Genomic DNA, 14,141 nt, shown 5'->3' on the forward strand with positions numbered 1-14,141 from the left:
GTAACATTAACTTTTCACTCACAGATGAAATGAAATGAAAATCGCTTATTGTCACAAGTAGGCTTCAAATGAAGTTACTGTGAAAAGCCCCTCGTCACCACATTCTGGCCTGTTCAGGGAGGCTGGTACGGGAATTGAACCATACTGCTGGCCTGCCTTGGTCTGCTTTCAAAGCCAGCAATTTAGCCCTGTGCTAAACAGCCCCTATGCTGAGATCTGTTGAGAATTTCCAACATTTTCTGTATTATTTCAGATTTCTAGCATATTTCGCTTTTATACTTTGGCCTCTGATTTTATGTTTATTCACTTTTGAGTGCAGTTAGCAAAATGATTCTTGCTGAATTATTTTCACTAAAATCTGAGCGTGGTTAAAGAGGCAAAATTGAAGTTCGAGAGGACATAAATTTGGCCAAGGGTTTGTGCCACTGAGTCGAACTCACTCTTTCTCTGGCTCGGCAAAGATCGGCATCAGTCGGACCGGCGGGAGGGCTGACGTCACTCGGGCCAGGGTCACGTCACTCGGGCCGGCGAGGGGTTTCGGCATCACTCGGGCCGGCGGCAGGTTTTCGGCGTCACTCGGGCCGGCGGGAGGGTTTCGGCGTCACTCGGACCGGCGGGAGGGTTTCGGCGTCACTCGGGCCGGCGGGTGGGGGGGGGAATCGGGATCACTCGGGCCGGCGGGAGGGATCGGGATCACTCGGGCCGGCGGGAGAGTTCGGCAGCGGCCGATCGCCGCTCGGCGAAGAGGCGATGGAGGCGAAGGGAATCGGCATGGAGTCGCCTGAAGTGACGGCGGTCTCGGTAATGGGGGAAGAGCAGATCGACATCGCCGAGCAGCTGCCGAGTGCGGACGAGGGCGGCTTCGCAGGCAAGTGCGGCCGGGAAGGGGGAGGGGAACATCAGCTGCATGTGAAATATAAAAGGAACCGGCCGGGCCCTGCCGCAGATAAAACAATAAATAAAATTAAATGAAGCGAGGTATCGCCGACCACCCAGCCGTTCAGGCTCGGGGAGGTGACAGGAAAAGCCGAGTAGAGCCGAGCAGGCCCGAAGGGCTTCGGCTGCAGCCGTTCTCGGCCCAATCCAACCTGAATTATTTTACCGCCGACCGATATTAAGTGTTTAAAGGTGATGGAATCGCCACGCCAGGAAAACAAATTATTGACGGCGTAAAAAAAAACTAGTGTTAGGGAGAGATTAGAGCGGTAAAGGGATAGATAAGATTAGGAGATAAGGGGATGGGGAAGATTAGAAGGTAAGGAGTGGGAGAATCATAGAATTTACAGTGCAGAAGGACACCATTCGGCCCTTCGGGTCTGCACTGGCCCTTAGAAAGAGCACTCTACGTAAACACGTAACTCAGGAACCCCACCCAACCTTTTTGGTCACCAAGGGCAATTTGGCATGGCCAATCCACCTAACCTGCACCCAACCTGGGAGGAAACCGGAGCACCCGGAGGAAACCCACACAGACACGGGGGAGAAGGTGTAAACTCCACACACACATTCACCTGAGGCGGGAATTGAACCCGTGTCCTGGAGCGGTGAGGCAGCAGTGCTGGCCACTGTGCCACCGTGCCGCCCCTGACAAGATTAGAGGGTGGGGCAAATTTAGGGGATAAATGGGTGGGGAAGATTAGGAGGTATTGGGTGGGAGAAGATTTGGGATATGGGGGAAGAGGGTGGGGGGGAAGATTAGGGAGGTAGAGGGAGATTGGCGGTGGTAGCAAGTAGGGGGAGATTGGGGGGAAAATTAGGAGAGGTAAAGTGGTGGAAGGGGAGGTGAGGGGGTGGTAGAAGGGGAGGGGAGCGGGTGGGGGAAGGGGAGCGGGTGGGGGAAGGGGAGCGGGTGGGGGAAGGGGAGCGGGTGGGGGAAGGGGAGCGGGTGGGGGAGGGGAGTGGGTGGAGGGAGGGGAGTGGGTGGAGGGAGGGGAGCGGGTAGGGGTGGGGGAGGGGGTGGGAGGGGAGGGGGTGGAAGGGGAGGTGAGAGGGTGGGGGAAGATAAGAGGGTATGGCAGGAAGATATGGGGAGTAAAAGTTGGGGGAGATTGGGGCTTGAGGGCGGTGTGGGAGCAAAGATTAGGGGAGGTAAGGGAGTGGGGGAGAAGATTAGGGGTAAAGGGATATGGGGAATATTGGGATGTGGGGAGATTACGGGGTGGGGAAAGATTAGGGAGGTAGAGCGAGATTGGGGGAAGATTGGAGGTAGGGGGGTGGGGAAGCTAAGAGGGTATGGTGCGAAGTTTAGGGTGTAAGGGAGTGGGGAAGATATGGGGAGGAAAGTGTCGGGGAGATTGGGGCATGAGAGGGAGGTATGGGGGTGGGAGCGATGACTAGGGGAGGTAAGGGAGTGGGGGGGAGATTAGGGGATGAAGAGATATGGGAAAGATTAAGGGGTGGGGGATGATTAGGGAGGTGAAGTGAGATTGGGGGTGAGGGAGGTAGAAATTGGGGGAAGATTAGGAGAGGTAAGGTGGTGGGAGGTGAGGGGGTGGGGAAAGATAAGGGTATGGTGGGGATATTAGGGTGGAAGGGGTTGGGGGAAGATATGGGGAGTAAAGGGTCGGGGAGATTGGGGCTCTAGTGGGAGGTATGGGGGCGGGAGCGAAGGTTAGGGGAGGTAAGGGAATGGGGGGAAGATGAGTGGGTAAAGGGATGGGGGCAATTTAGGGGGTGTGGGGGAACATTAGGAAGGTAGAGGGAGATTGGGGGGAAGATTAGGAGAGGTAAGGTGGTGGGAGGGGAGGTGAATAGGTGGGGGAAGATAGGGTTTGGTGGGAAGATTAGGGGGAAAGAGGTTGGGGAAGATTTAGGGGAGTGAGGAGATTAAGGGGGAAAGGGTGTGGGGCTAAGGTGGGGTGGAGGGAGATTGGGGTGGTAAATCGGTCTGGTGGGAAGATTAAGCGGATGGGGGATTGTGGGGGGTAAGGGGATCATAGAATCCCTACAGCAGGAGGCCATTCGGTCCATCAAGTTTGCACCAACCCTCTGACACAGCACTCCACCGAGCGCACTTCCCCACCCTATCCCAATACCACCTGCACATTCCTGGACACATAAGGGGCAATTTAGCATGGCCAGTCCACCTAACCTACACATCTTTGGATTGTGGGAGGAAACCGGAGCACCCAAAGGAAACCCACGAAGACGGGGTGAAAGTGCAAACTCCACATAGTCAGTCACCCGAAGTTGGAATTAAACCCGGATACCTGGCACCGTAAGGCAGGCAGTGCTAACCACTGTGTCACCGTGCGGGAAGGATTTGGGGTGAAGGGAAGATAAGGGGGTAGGTGTGAAGATTAAGGGAGGTGAGAGGCTGTGGGCAAAATTAGGGGAGTTTAGGGGTGGGGAGACTTTTGGTAGGGGAAGGTTGGGGAGATTTCTTTGAGGTTGGGGAGAGGGTGGAGAAGATTTGGGGAAGGGGAAAGTGTGGGGAGATTTTTGTGGATGAGCTGGAGGAGGTATGTTGGGGGCAACCTTTTGGGGAATGTTTTTTGGAGGAAAGGGTGGGAGAGGACTTTGGGGGAGGATGAGATTTGGTGGGGGTTAAGGACTGACTAGGTGGGGGCTCTGGAAAATGTGAGGGCTATAGTGTGTAGAATTTGGGGGTCTAGTGGAAGGTGGAGGGTGAGATTCTGGGGAAGGAGTGAGCAAAGATTATTGTGGAGGATAGAGGTTTGGGAAGAATTTGGAGGAGGAGAAGGGCAGGGGGAGATTTGGGGGTAAGGAGAAGGGTGGGGGTAGATTTGAGGGAGTGGGAAGGAGAAGGGGCGGGGGTAATTTTGGTGATGGAGAAGGGTTTGGGAAGAATTTGGAGCAGGAGAAGAGTGGGGAAAGATTTGGGGGATGGAAAAGGGGTGGGGGAGATTTGGGGGTAAGGAGAAGGGTGGGGGGAGATTTGGGGGAAGGAGAAAGAGTGGGGGAGATTTTGGGGAAGGAGAAGGGGCGGGGAGATTTGGGGAATGGAGAAGGGTAGGGGGAGATTTTGGGGAAGGAGAAGGAGTGGGGGGGAGATTTTGGGGGGAAGTGGTGGGGTATGTTTTGAAAAGGAGTAGGGAGTAGATTTTGGTGGAGAGGAAGGGGTGGGAGAGATTCTGTGGGAAGTGAGGGGAGGGAAAGTGTTGAGGGAGGGAAAGGGATGGGGAGAATTTGGAGGGGGTGGGATAAGGGGTTGGTGGTGATTTGCCCATGGGGCTTTAATATGTTTGGGGATGAATGAGTGGATTAAAGTGTGGGTGTTGTCAGGAAGTACAGTACAGGAGATGATTGGTAAATGTGGATGGGCATGTGGTGAGGGGTGACTGGGCTGAGGCGTATTCCGGGGTTGGGGGACATGGTGTCATTGGGGTAAGGGGGAAACCAGGGTCCAAGTGTACAGAATTGAAAGGACATCCAGTGGAAGGACAGTGTTTGTGGGGCAATGTAAGGGGGTATTGGATGTACAGAGGAGAAATAGGACCACTGTACGAGCCTTGGGACCAGTGCTGCAAACCTTTAGCCTGGGTTCCAGGTTTCACTCCATAGTGTTATGTTTGATGCATATCCTACCTCAGGTGAAAGTGCTGACAGCCGAGCAAGTAAACTCCAAATATTTTTGGAAAGCTAATAAATTTGGAGAAGGAAAATTCTTCTGAGACAGACAGCTTAACAGTAAACTGTGAGAATATGAGCAGAAGTAAGTTAAAGTGGAAGGGTTTTCTCACTAGGCGTGATCACTTCAGTGAGGGACGATGAACCAAGCATGTTTGCTGTGACACATTGCCTAGATAAGGTAAGGACAGTAGGTTTACTTTCAGAAAGACATTCGTATTGTGCTAATTTGGTGTTAGCCTTGGGAGGTGCCGAGTGGATGATCCATCTCAGCCTTCTCCAGAGGTCCCAACATCACAGATATCAGTCTTCAGCCAATTAGATTTAGTCCATGTGATATTGATAAAGGTTGAAAGCACTGGATACTGTAAAGATTATGGGTCCTGGTACTGAAGACTTGTGCTCCAGAACTAGCTGCACCCCTGGCCAAGTTTTTCCATACAGCTCCAACACTGGCATCTACCTTGACTCATGGAAAACTATTCAGATATGACCTGTACACAAAAACCAGGACAAATTCAACCCAGCCAATTAGCACCCCATCATCTACTTACAATCATCAGCAAAGTGATGTGCGGGTCATCAACAGTGCTATCAAGCAGCACTTGCTTAGCAATAACCTGCTCACTAACGCTCAGTTTAGGTTCTACCAGGGTCTGAGTTTCACACATGGACAAAAGAACGGAACTCAAGTGGTGAGGTGCGAGTGACTACCCTTGACATCAAGGCAACATTTAACCTATTGTGATATCAAGGGGCCCTAGCAAAACTAGAGTTAATGGGAATTGGGATAAAAGCACTCCACTGGTTGGAGTCATACCTAGCACAAAGAAAGATAGTTGTATTTTTTGGAGGTCAACCAACCTGGTTCTAGGACACCACTGCAGGAGCTCCTCCGGGGAGTGTTCTAGGTCCAACTATCTTCAGCTGCTTCACCAGTGATCTTCCTGCCATCAGAAGGCCAGAAGTGGGGATGGTTGCTGATGATTGGGCAATGGTCAGCACCATTCACGACTCCTCAGATACTGAAGCAGTCCATGTCCAAATACAGCAAAACCTGGACAATATCCAGGCTTGGGCTGACAAGTAGCAACGTTTGTGCCACACAAGTAAGTGCCAGGCAATGATCATATAGAAAAAGAGAGAATCTAGCCATCACCCCATGACATTCAATGGCATTAACATTGCCACATTACCCACTATCAACATCCTCAGGGTGGTCATTGACCAGAAACTGAACTAAATGAGCCAAAAGAATACGGTGGCTCCAAGAGCAGGTCAGAGGTTCGGATTCCTGCGGCGAGTAACTCCTGACTCCCCAAAGCCTGTTGACCTCTCCACTGGCCATCATAAGTGCAGCTCCAAGAGCAGCTGAAGGACAAAACCTGCTTTATTGGCTGCCCTTCCACATACACTTACTCCCTCCACCACTGACGAACAGCGGCAGCAATGTGTACTACTTATAAGTTGCACTATTGGAACTCACCAAGACTCCTTAGACAGTACATTCCAAACCCATGATCACTACCATCTAGAAGGATGAGGGCAGCAAAAACATGGGAAAACCTTCTCATGGAAATTCCCCTCCATCCTGACTTGAAAATGTATTGCCAAACCCATGATCACTACCATCTAGAAGGATGAGGGCAGCAAAAACATGGGAAAACCTTCTCATGGAAGTTCCCCTCCATCCTGACTTGAAAATATATCGCCATTCTGTCACTGTTTCCTGGTTGGCAAGTTAACTGATTGGTAGAGGTTTGAATCATAGAATCCTTACAGTACAGAAGGAGGCCATTTAGTCCGTGAAGTCTGCACCAACCCTCCGAAAAGCACCCTAGCTAGGCCCACTCCCTCGCCCTATCCCCATAACCCCACCTATCCCGCACATCTTTGGACTGTGGGAGGAAACCCACGCAGACATGGGGTGAATGTGTAAACTCCGCACAGTCATCTAAGACCAGAATTGAACCTGGGTCTCTGGTGCTGTGAGGCAGCACTGCTAACCACTGAGCCACTGTCCTGCCTCTAATTGCCATGGAGAATGCACCAATGAACTAATAACTGACAGTTAACTGACAATTTAAACAAAGCTTTGTTTAAATTCAACAACATGCATTGTGGCTCGCTTAAGCTATATATCAATATACATGCCCCTGTCCTTTGCAGACAGAAAGAACATATGCGCACAATGTGCCTTTTTCACAAAATAAAATGGTTAATTCCCCAGAGCAATGCCTTGATTAATCAGGGTCAACCTGAATTTGAACCTGATGGCCCAGCACATTACCCTAAATCTCGAGATTAGTAGTGAAGCCATATGGGGTGCTTGCCTTTTATCTGTCGTGGCATAGATTATAAGCGCAGGGAAGTTATGTTGGAGCTATATAGGACTTTGCTTAGGCCACAGCTAGAGTATTGTGTGCAATTCTGGTCGCCTCACTACAGGAAGGATATGATTGCACTGGAGATGGTGCAGAGGAAACTCACCAGGATGTTGCCTGGGATGGAGCATTTTAGCCATGAAGAGAGGCTGGATAGACTTAGGTTGATTTCTTTAGAGCAGAGAAAGCTGAAGGGGGACCTGATTGAGGTGTATAGGATTAGGAGGGGCATGGACACAGTGGATATGAAGCCTCTGTTCCCCTAAGTTGAAGGGTCAATAACAAAGGCCGGGATTCTCCGGTATCCGGCGCTGAGGAATGGCGTGAACCACTCTGGTATCGGGCCGCCCGGAAGGTGCGGAATCCTCCGAACCTTCAGGAGGTTGGCGCCGCGCCAACCGGCGCCGAAGGGCCTCCGCCAGCCGGTGCGAGTTGGCGCATGCGTGGGAGCGCCAGGAGGGTCAAGCGTGATCCCAGCGCATGCGCAGGGGATTTCTTCTCCGCACCGGCCATGGCGGAGCTTTACAATGGCCGGCGCGGAGGGAAAGAGTACCCCCATGGCACAGGCCCGCCCGCAGATTGGTGGGCCCCGATCGGGGGCCAGGCCACCTTGGGCCCCACCCCCTGGGGCCAGATCCCCCCCCGAGGACTCCGCAGGCCGCCCGCAGAGCCAGGTCCCACCGATAAGAACCTTGTGTAATTTACGCTGGCGGGACAGGCCGAAAACTGGTGGCCGGAGGTTTCAAGGGGATTTGAGGAAAATTCTTTTTCACCAGAGGGTGGTGGGAGTCTGGAATGCACCGCCTGGGAGGGTAGTTAAGGCAGGAAACCTCACAATCTTTTAAAAAGTACTTGGATGAGCACTTGAAATGTCATTAAGTTCAAGGCTCTGGGCCAGGAGCTGGGAAGTGGCATTAGTGTAGATTTAGTGTAGTTTTGTTGGTGCCAACTTGGTGGGCCTCTTCTGTATGGTATGACTCTATGACTATGAGTCTATTCAAACACAATCTGCAACCTCATGGCCCAGCATATCCCCCATTCTATTGTTACCAAGCCAGGGAACCAACCCTGGTTCAATGAGGAGAGCATGCTAGGAGCTGCACTAGACAGACCTGACAGTGAGTTGCTAAGCTGGCGAAGCTACAGCACAGGACAATATGCATGCTAAACTGTGGAAGCAGCATGCAACAGACACAACAATGCGATCCCATTACCACTGGATCAGATTGAGAACTCTGCAGTGCTGCCGTGTTCACATTCACATGGTGATGGGCAATGAAGCAACTAACAGGAGGAGACTCCACAAACAACACATTGCCATGCTGGTGGAAATCAGCACAAGTCCAAAAGACAAGGCTGAAATGTTTACAATTATCTGCAGTGGTTCAAGAAGGCGGTTCACCGTCACTTTCTCAAGGGCAAGGTAGGGATTGACAATAAATAAGAACTATGAGAGGCAATTCAGCCCCTTGAGCCAGCTCCTTCATTTGATACAATCATGGCTGATCTAACCTCGGCCTCATCGCCATCTTCCATGATCCTTCATCCTGTTACTAATTAAAAACCTATCTCTCGCCTTAAATTTGTTTATAGTTCTGGTGGCCACTGCCCTCTGGGGTAGAAAATTCCACAGATTTGTGACATCTGGAGTGAAATCTGTCACCCCTTAGCCTAAACCTAGGGCCTCTCATTCTGGAATGTCCAACAAAGGGAAATGTCTGCTCTACATCGACCCTGTCAATCCCATTTAGCATCTTATATATTGCAATTAGATCTCTCATTCTTATAAACTCCAGCGAGTTATCGGCTAAACTGCTCAATCTCGCTTCATAAGACAAATCCTCCATCCCTGGAATCAATCTAGTGTACCTTCTCTGAACCACCTCTGAACCTCTCAAGTAAAGGGACCAAAACAGTGCGGAGTACACCAGATGCACTCTCACTGCCCTTTACAGTTTACAACATCACTTCCCACTTTTATACTCTTATAATTTTACACACTGCCCTTGTCAGCGGTGCTCACATCCAAAGGATGAATTGTTAAAAATTGCGTGGAGGAGGGATGTGGGAAAGTGTTGTGTTTAATTGTTGTGTGGGGAATATCACCTCTACAAGGCTATGGGCCAAGTGGTGGAAAATGGGATTAGAATAATTCGGTTGTTTTTTACCAGTGCCTACACGATGGGCCATAGGGCCTTTTCTATGCAGTAGAGCTCTAAAACTATGTTTGTTTTATAAATTAAAAGTTAATACAGATTTGGCTTTCACGTGGCTGGTACAGGTATAGATTAGCAGCAGAGAAGGTCTTTGGTTTTAAGACACTGCATACCCATGGTGGTACCAGATGGGTGTCAGCTTTCCCAGGGAATATGGCAGTATTCTTGAGAAGAGAGGTCCTAGGAGTGTGTTAGCATTGTTGCGTAGAGGCATGAGTGTCAGCATTCCCAGGGGTTGTGGGCAGAGGGCGGGGGGGGGGGGGGGGGGGGGGAGGAGGAGGAGGAGCATGTGGTGGAAACTCAGCAGTATTTCTGTGGGGGTGTCTATCCCTGGGAGGAGATCTCAGGAGTTTGTTAGTATTCCCAATTCCCAGGGGGCCCTTGGAGTGTGTCAGCATTCGGGGTGGAGGGGAGACATCCCGAGATTGTGTATGTATTCTGGGCAAGGTGGGAGAATGGTGTGCTCCCCCCCAGGAAAGTGTCAGTTCCACTGGGGTGGTGCCCCGAGTTTACGTCAATTGTTTCAGGGTGGTCCCAGGAATTTTGACAGTGTTCCTTGGGTTGGGGACGGAGGGTTTGGGAATGTGTCAGTATTCTGGGAGGAGGAGGGCAGGCTAGCTCGGCTTCTGGAAATATTTCAATATTTCTAGGGAGGTCATGGGATCAGTATTCCACTTTACATTGACCTGGCAGTGTGGCCAGAAACAAACAAAATCCTAGCATTTTAAACCTGAGACTGTGCAGCCGCACAGATTTGGACTGCCTGATTGTAACACTGATGCATGGAAGAAGTAAGCTCATTATTTTTAATGATGAAACACAGTTAATAGTTTTTTGTTCTGCTGGTTTCTGGTTTCCAGAAGTGACGACAGTGACTGTGGGGAATATTACTGGACCTGCAGACAATGTTTTTACAACATCTGTTGCAAACGCTTCTATATCAGAACACGTGCTGGTAAGTGGTTTCATTTATTCACACATTGGCTCGTACATCCCGTTTTCTTTATCATTTAACCTTATTTTGCACTGATCATGGTGATAATCTCAGTTATGTTTGCTGTGTCGGTACAGTATTCGCAGCAGTGATTCTATTTCTGACAATTAGATTTCTATCATTGTTAGCCATGGCTTAGTGGGCAGTGCATTCACCTCCGAGTCAGATCTTGGGTTCGAGTCCCACTCTGGAGATAAGGGCTAGATTTTCATGGAGTCAGAGAGACTCCATGGAGGTATGAAAATACTGGGCAGAATCCGGATCTGGATGGTTTTTAAAAATTATTTTACGGGATGTGGGTGTCGCTGGCTGGGCCAGCATTTATCGCCCATCCTCAATTGCCCTTGAGGGGGTATTTAAGAGTCAACTACATTGCTGTGAGTCACATGTAGGCCAGACAGGTAAGGACAGCAGATTTCCTTCCCTAAAGGACATTCGTGAGCCAGGTGGGTTTTTACAACAATAGACAATGTTTTCATGGTCATCATTAGAATAGAACCATAGAATCACTGCAGTGCAGAAGGAGGCCATTTGGCCCATCGAGTCTGCACCGACCCTCTGAAAGAGCTCCCATGCCCCCATCCTTTCCCCATAACCCAGTATCCCCACCTACCCTTTTGGACACTAGCGGAAATTTAGCATGACCAATGCACCTAATCTGGACTTCCAGATTTCGATGTTCCAGATTTTTATTCAATTCAAATTTCATCATCTGTCATGTTGGGATTTGAATCTGGGTCCCCAGAGCATTATTCTGGGTCTCTGGAATACTAGTCCAGTGACAATATCACTGTGCCATTGCCTCCCCCATTATCCGGTGGCATTATTGGATCTTGCCCCCAATATCAGGGTTGTCGATTTTCACCTGTGTGACATAAAGCACACACACGGCAGTTACAAATCAGCCAGGCCCCTTAACAAGATAGGAGGGAACAGGAAGTTGTGATTTTCACTCCCAAAATGCCCTCAACTTACAGGGTCAGTTCCACAATTTGGTGTTGAAGATGTGAGTAACTCTGAAGGCCCGAGGTAAAGGTTTCAAAGTCTTAAGTAAAGCTATGTAAATTAGCACATTAAAAGCTGTAGTTGTCTCTGAGATAAAGGCTGCTCACTGACTTCAGGGAAGGCAAGGGTGGGGTGGATGGAAAAGAGGAAGGACACATCTGGGTGGGGTCCTGTCCATCATTCCTTGCAGCATCAGCCAAGTGGGCAACATTACAGACTGCCAATCTCGTTGGGTGAGAAGTGTGTTGTTCAAAACAAAAGAATGGGCACAGGATATTCTCAGATGCAGCATATAGGGAAAAAGCCGCATTGTGCAGCTAGAGCTGGGTATCTGGGAATGAGATGGCAGAGCCCTCAAGAGAGAGCAGCAAAAAGGTGAGATATTATCCTGAGCGAAGGGTCTACTGAAACAGGTTCAGCATTTTTTGAGATGACTAAAATGCAGTGTAGACGAAGGCTTTGAATCCTCGAGATCTGTGGTATGCTGGAGGCTGACCTCGAGCCTCGAACATTCAGTGTTCATGTCCTGCCAAATGCCATCAATGTTCCATGGCCCTCAACCTTTATGCAGCTGGATCCTTCTAGGGCTCTGCTGCAGACACCTACAGCATCTCACAAGTAGCTACCACATATGCATAACATCAGCCACCAATGTCCTCTTTGCTAAGGTTCTCTGAACTGGGGAATATCCAAGAGGTCAAGATATCTGATGTGAGAGCAGGAAAAAGTACTCCGGGTGCAGTTAGGAACCCCTGGGAAAAGCAGAGGGAGCTTTGTTCTGACTCGTGAATGCCTTATACTGATGCTGAATGTTTCATCGATAGGCATTACTTAATTGTTCCACTGTAATGCAGCAAAAGCACCACTAGAGAGCATCAGTGTTCAGCTTTTCCACCCAGACTCTGGACTGACGCACTGAGGGGCTGTCTATGAAGCATCAATATTCTCAGCAGCATGCTGTCAGACTCAGAATTTCTGTCTTTTCTCCTATTTCCACTTTATGACTGTTAGATGCTGGGATTAGAGATTATACCCGAGAAATTTTAGAAAATACTTTCCTGAAATTTAGTCTGGAAATTAAATGGGGACTAAAACCTAAATTATGTGTAGAAATAATAGTTTAGCAATTGCAAAGAGTTAGTAGACTAGAAATTATATGGAGATTACGGGCGCGATTCTCCCAAAGGGAGACAAAGTCCCGATGCTGGAGTGAAAACCGGAGTGTTTCACTCCGGCGTCGGAGCCCACTCCCAGCCCCCTATTCTCCTGCCCCCGGGGGGCTAGGAGCGGGGTAGTGTATTTTACGCGCGCTGGGCCTTGGCGCCGCGTAAAAAGTGGCGCCGCGTAAATGACGCGGCCGGAGTTGCGGAAATGAAGTCACCCGCGCATGCGCAGTTGCCATCCCAACCGAGGCCGCCCCGCAAGAATATGGCGGATGGATCTTGCGGGGCGGCGGAGAAAAGGAGGTCCTCCTTTAGAGAGGTCGGGCAGCCGATCGGTGGGCCCCGATCGCGGGCCAGACCCCATCGGAGGCCCCCCCCCCCCCCGTTAAGGGACCCCCCTCCCTCCCCAAAGGCCACCCGCCCAGCGTTCCCGCCGGCTGCGACCAGGTGTGGCCGTCGCCGTCGGGAACCTGTCGTGTCGGAGCGGCCGCTTGGCCCATCTGGGCCGGAGAATAACGGGGGTACCGGAGAATCGCCATTGTGAGTGTCTCAGGCGATTCTCCGGCTGGTGCGGCGCAGAACTCGACGGGGCCGTTCTCGCTGGTTGGGAGAATGGCAGGACGGCGTTGCACCGGCGTCGCACGATATAATGGCGCGGCCGGTGATTCTCCCAACCGGCGCGGCCTCGGAGAATCGCGCCCTACAGTTTAGAGATTACATGGAGTTTTCAGTCTAGAATTACATATATTTGGCTAGTTTCTCCACTGCCCTCCACCAGTAGTGGAGTTCCTGATGCAGCGGAGAATCCAGTTGTCGGCGGTGCCGATCCCTTTCTGATGCTCTGGCCACCGGCTGGCGGTGGCATCGAGGTTCGTGCCAGTGTATTAAATTGGTCCATTTGCATCCTCTTAATGGGCTAGGAAATGGACTTTCCAAGCCTGAGTGAATCTCTGATCTTCTGGGCTGGGATTCATGTGGGTGAGAATTGGTGCAGGTATTTCCTAGCGTGACCCTGAGAAGGTGGGCTAGGGGTAACTATTCAAGGGAGTTGCCCCCTAAGTTAATCGGAAGTCTCTCTTTCCCCCCCCCCCCCCCACACACACACACACAATGTAAATCCTGCCCACTCCACCACCACCAGACCCTGTCCACAAAAGTCTTCTCACAAAAATCCCCCCCCCACAAGAGAGACCCCCACAAGAGAGAGCCCCAGCAGCGACCTTGCCCTGTTACAGAGATCCCACCCAGAGACCCCACCTCTGCAGCGAAAAAGAAGTGAGAGCACTTAACTGTCTTTGATGTGGTCCAAGAGCTGTAATTCATAACTAGATGTTTCCAAATATTGCAGTTACTTTCACAGCTGACTACTTGAAATCCACTCAAGCACGAAGGCATATGAGATTGAACAATCCAGACAGCTGACCCAGTGAGGAAGCTGTCAATCACAGCATAGTAGCTGGGATGGTTTAACTCAGTTGGCTAGACAGTTGGTTCGTGATGAAGAGCGAGGCCAGCAGCACGGGTTCAATTCCCTTAGCAGGTGAGGTTATTTTTGAAGGCCCTCCTTCTCAACCCTGCCGCTCGCCTGAGGTGTGGTGATCCTCAGGTTAAATCACCACCAGTCAGCTCTCCCCTTCAAAGGGGAAAGCACCCTATGGGCATCTGGGACTATGGCAAGTTTACAGAGTTAAATCAATTTCATATTGATACGAATGAAAGCATTACACATCAAAGATCTGAAGGGGTTTAAACCCAGTTAATTGGTTTTCCTCTGCCTGAGCCAGTAGGT

At 50.5% G+C, this 14,141-nt stretch overlaps 1 protein-coding gene across 2 annotated transcripts in view; it reads left to right on the forward strand.

The window, feature by feature from the left end:
* The first annotated feature begins 688 nt into the window (after positions 1-688).
* The window catches only part of LOC140384428 (deformed epidermal autoregulatory factor 1 homolog), a 201,151-nt gene continuing 187,698 nt past the window's right edge, over positions 689-14,141 (forward strand). For both annotated transcript variants that reach the window (XM_072466115.1, XM_072466116.1), the window contains exons 1-2: positions 689-868; positions 10,051-10,145. In XM_072466115.1, coding sequence (XP_072322216.1) covers positions 751-868; positions 10,051-10,145 — 213 coding nt within the window. In that variant the 5' untranslated portion in view covers positions 689-750. The remainder of the gene's footprint in view (positions 869-10,050; positions 10,146-14,141) is intronic.

Source organism: Scyliorhinus torazame, chromosome 10, assembly GCF_047496885.1.
Source record: "Scyliorhinus torazame isolate Kashiwa2021f chromosome 10, sScyTor2.1, whole genome shotgun sequence".
In the NCBI taxonomy this organism is placed as follows: domain Eukaryota; kingdom Metazoa; phylum Chordata; class Chondrichthyes; order Carcharhiniformes; family Scyliorhinidae; genus Scyliorhinus; species Scyliorhinus torazame.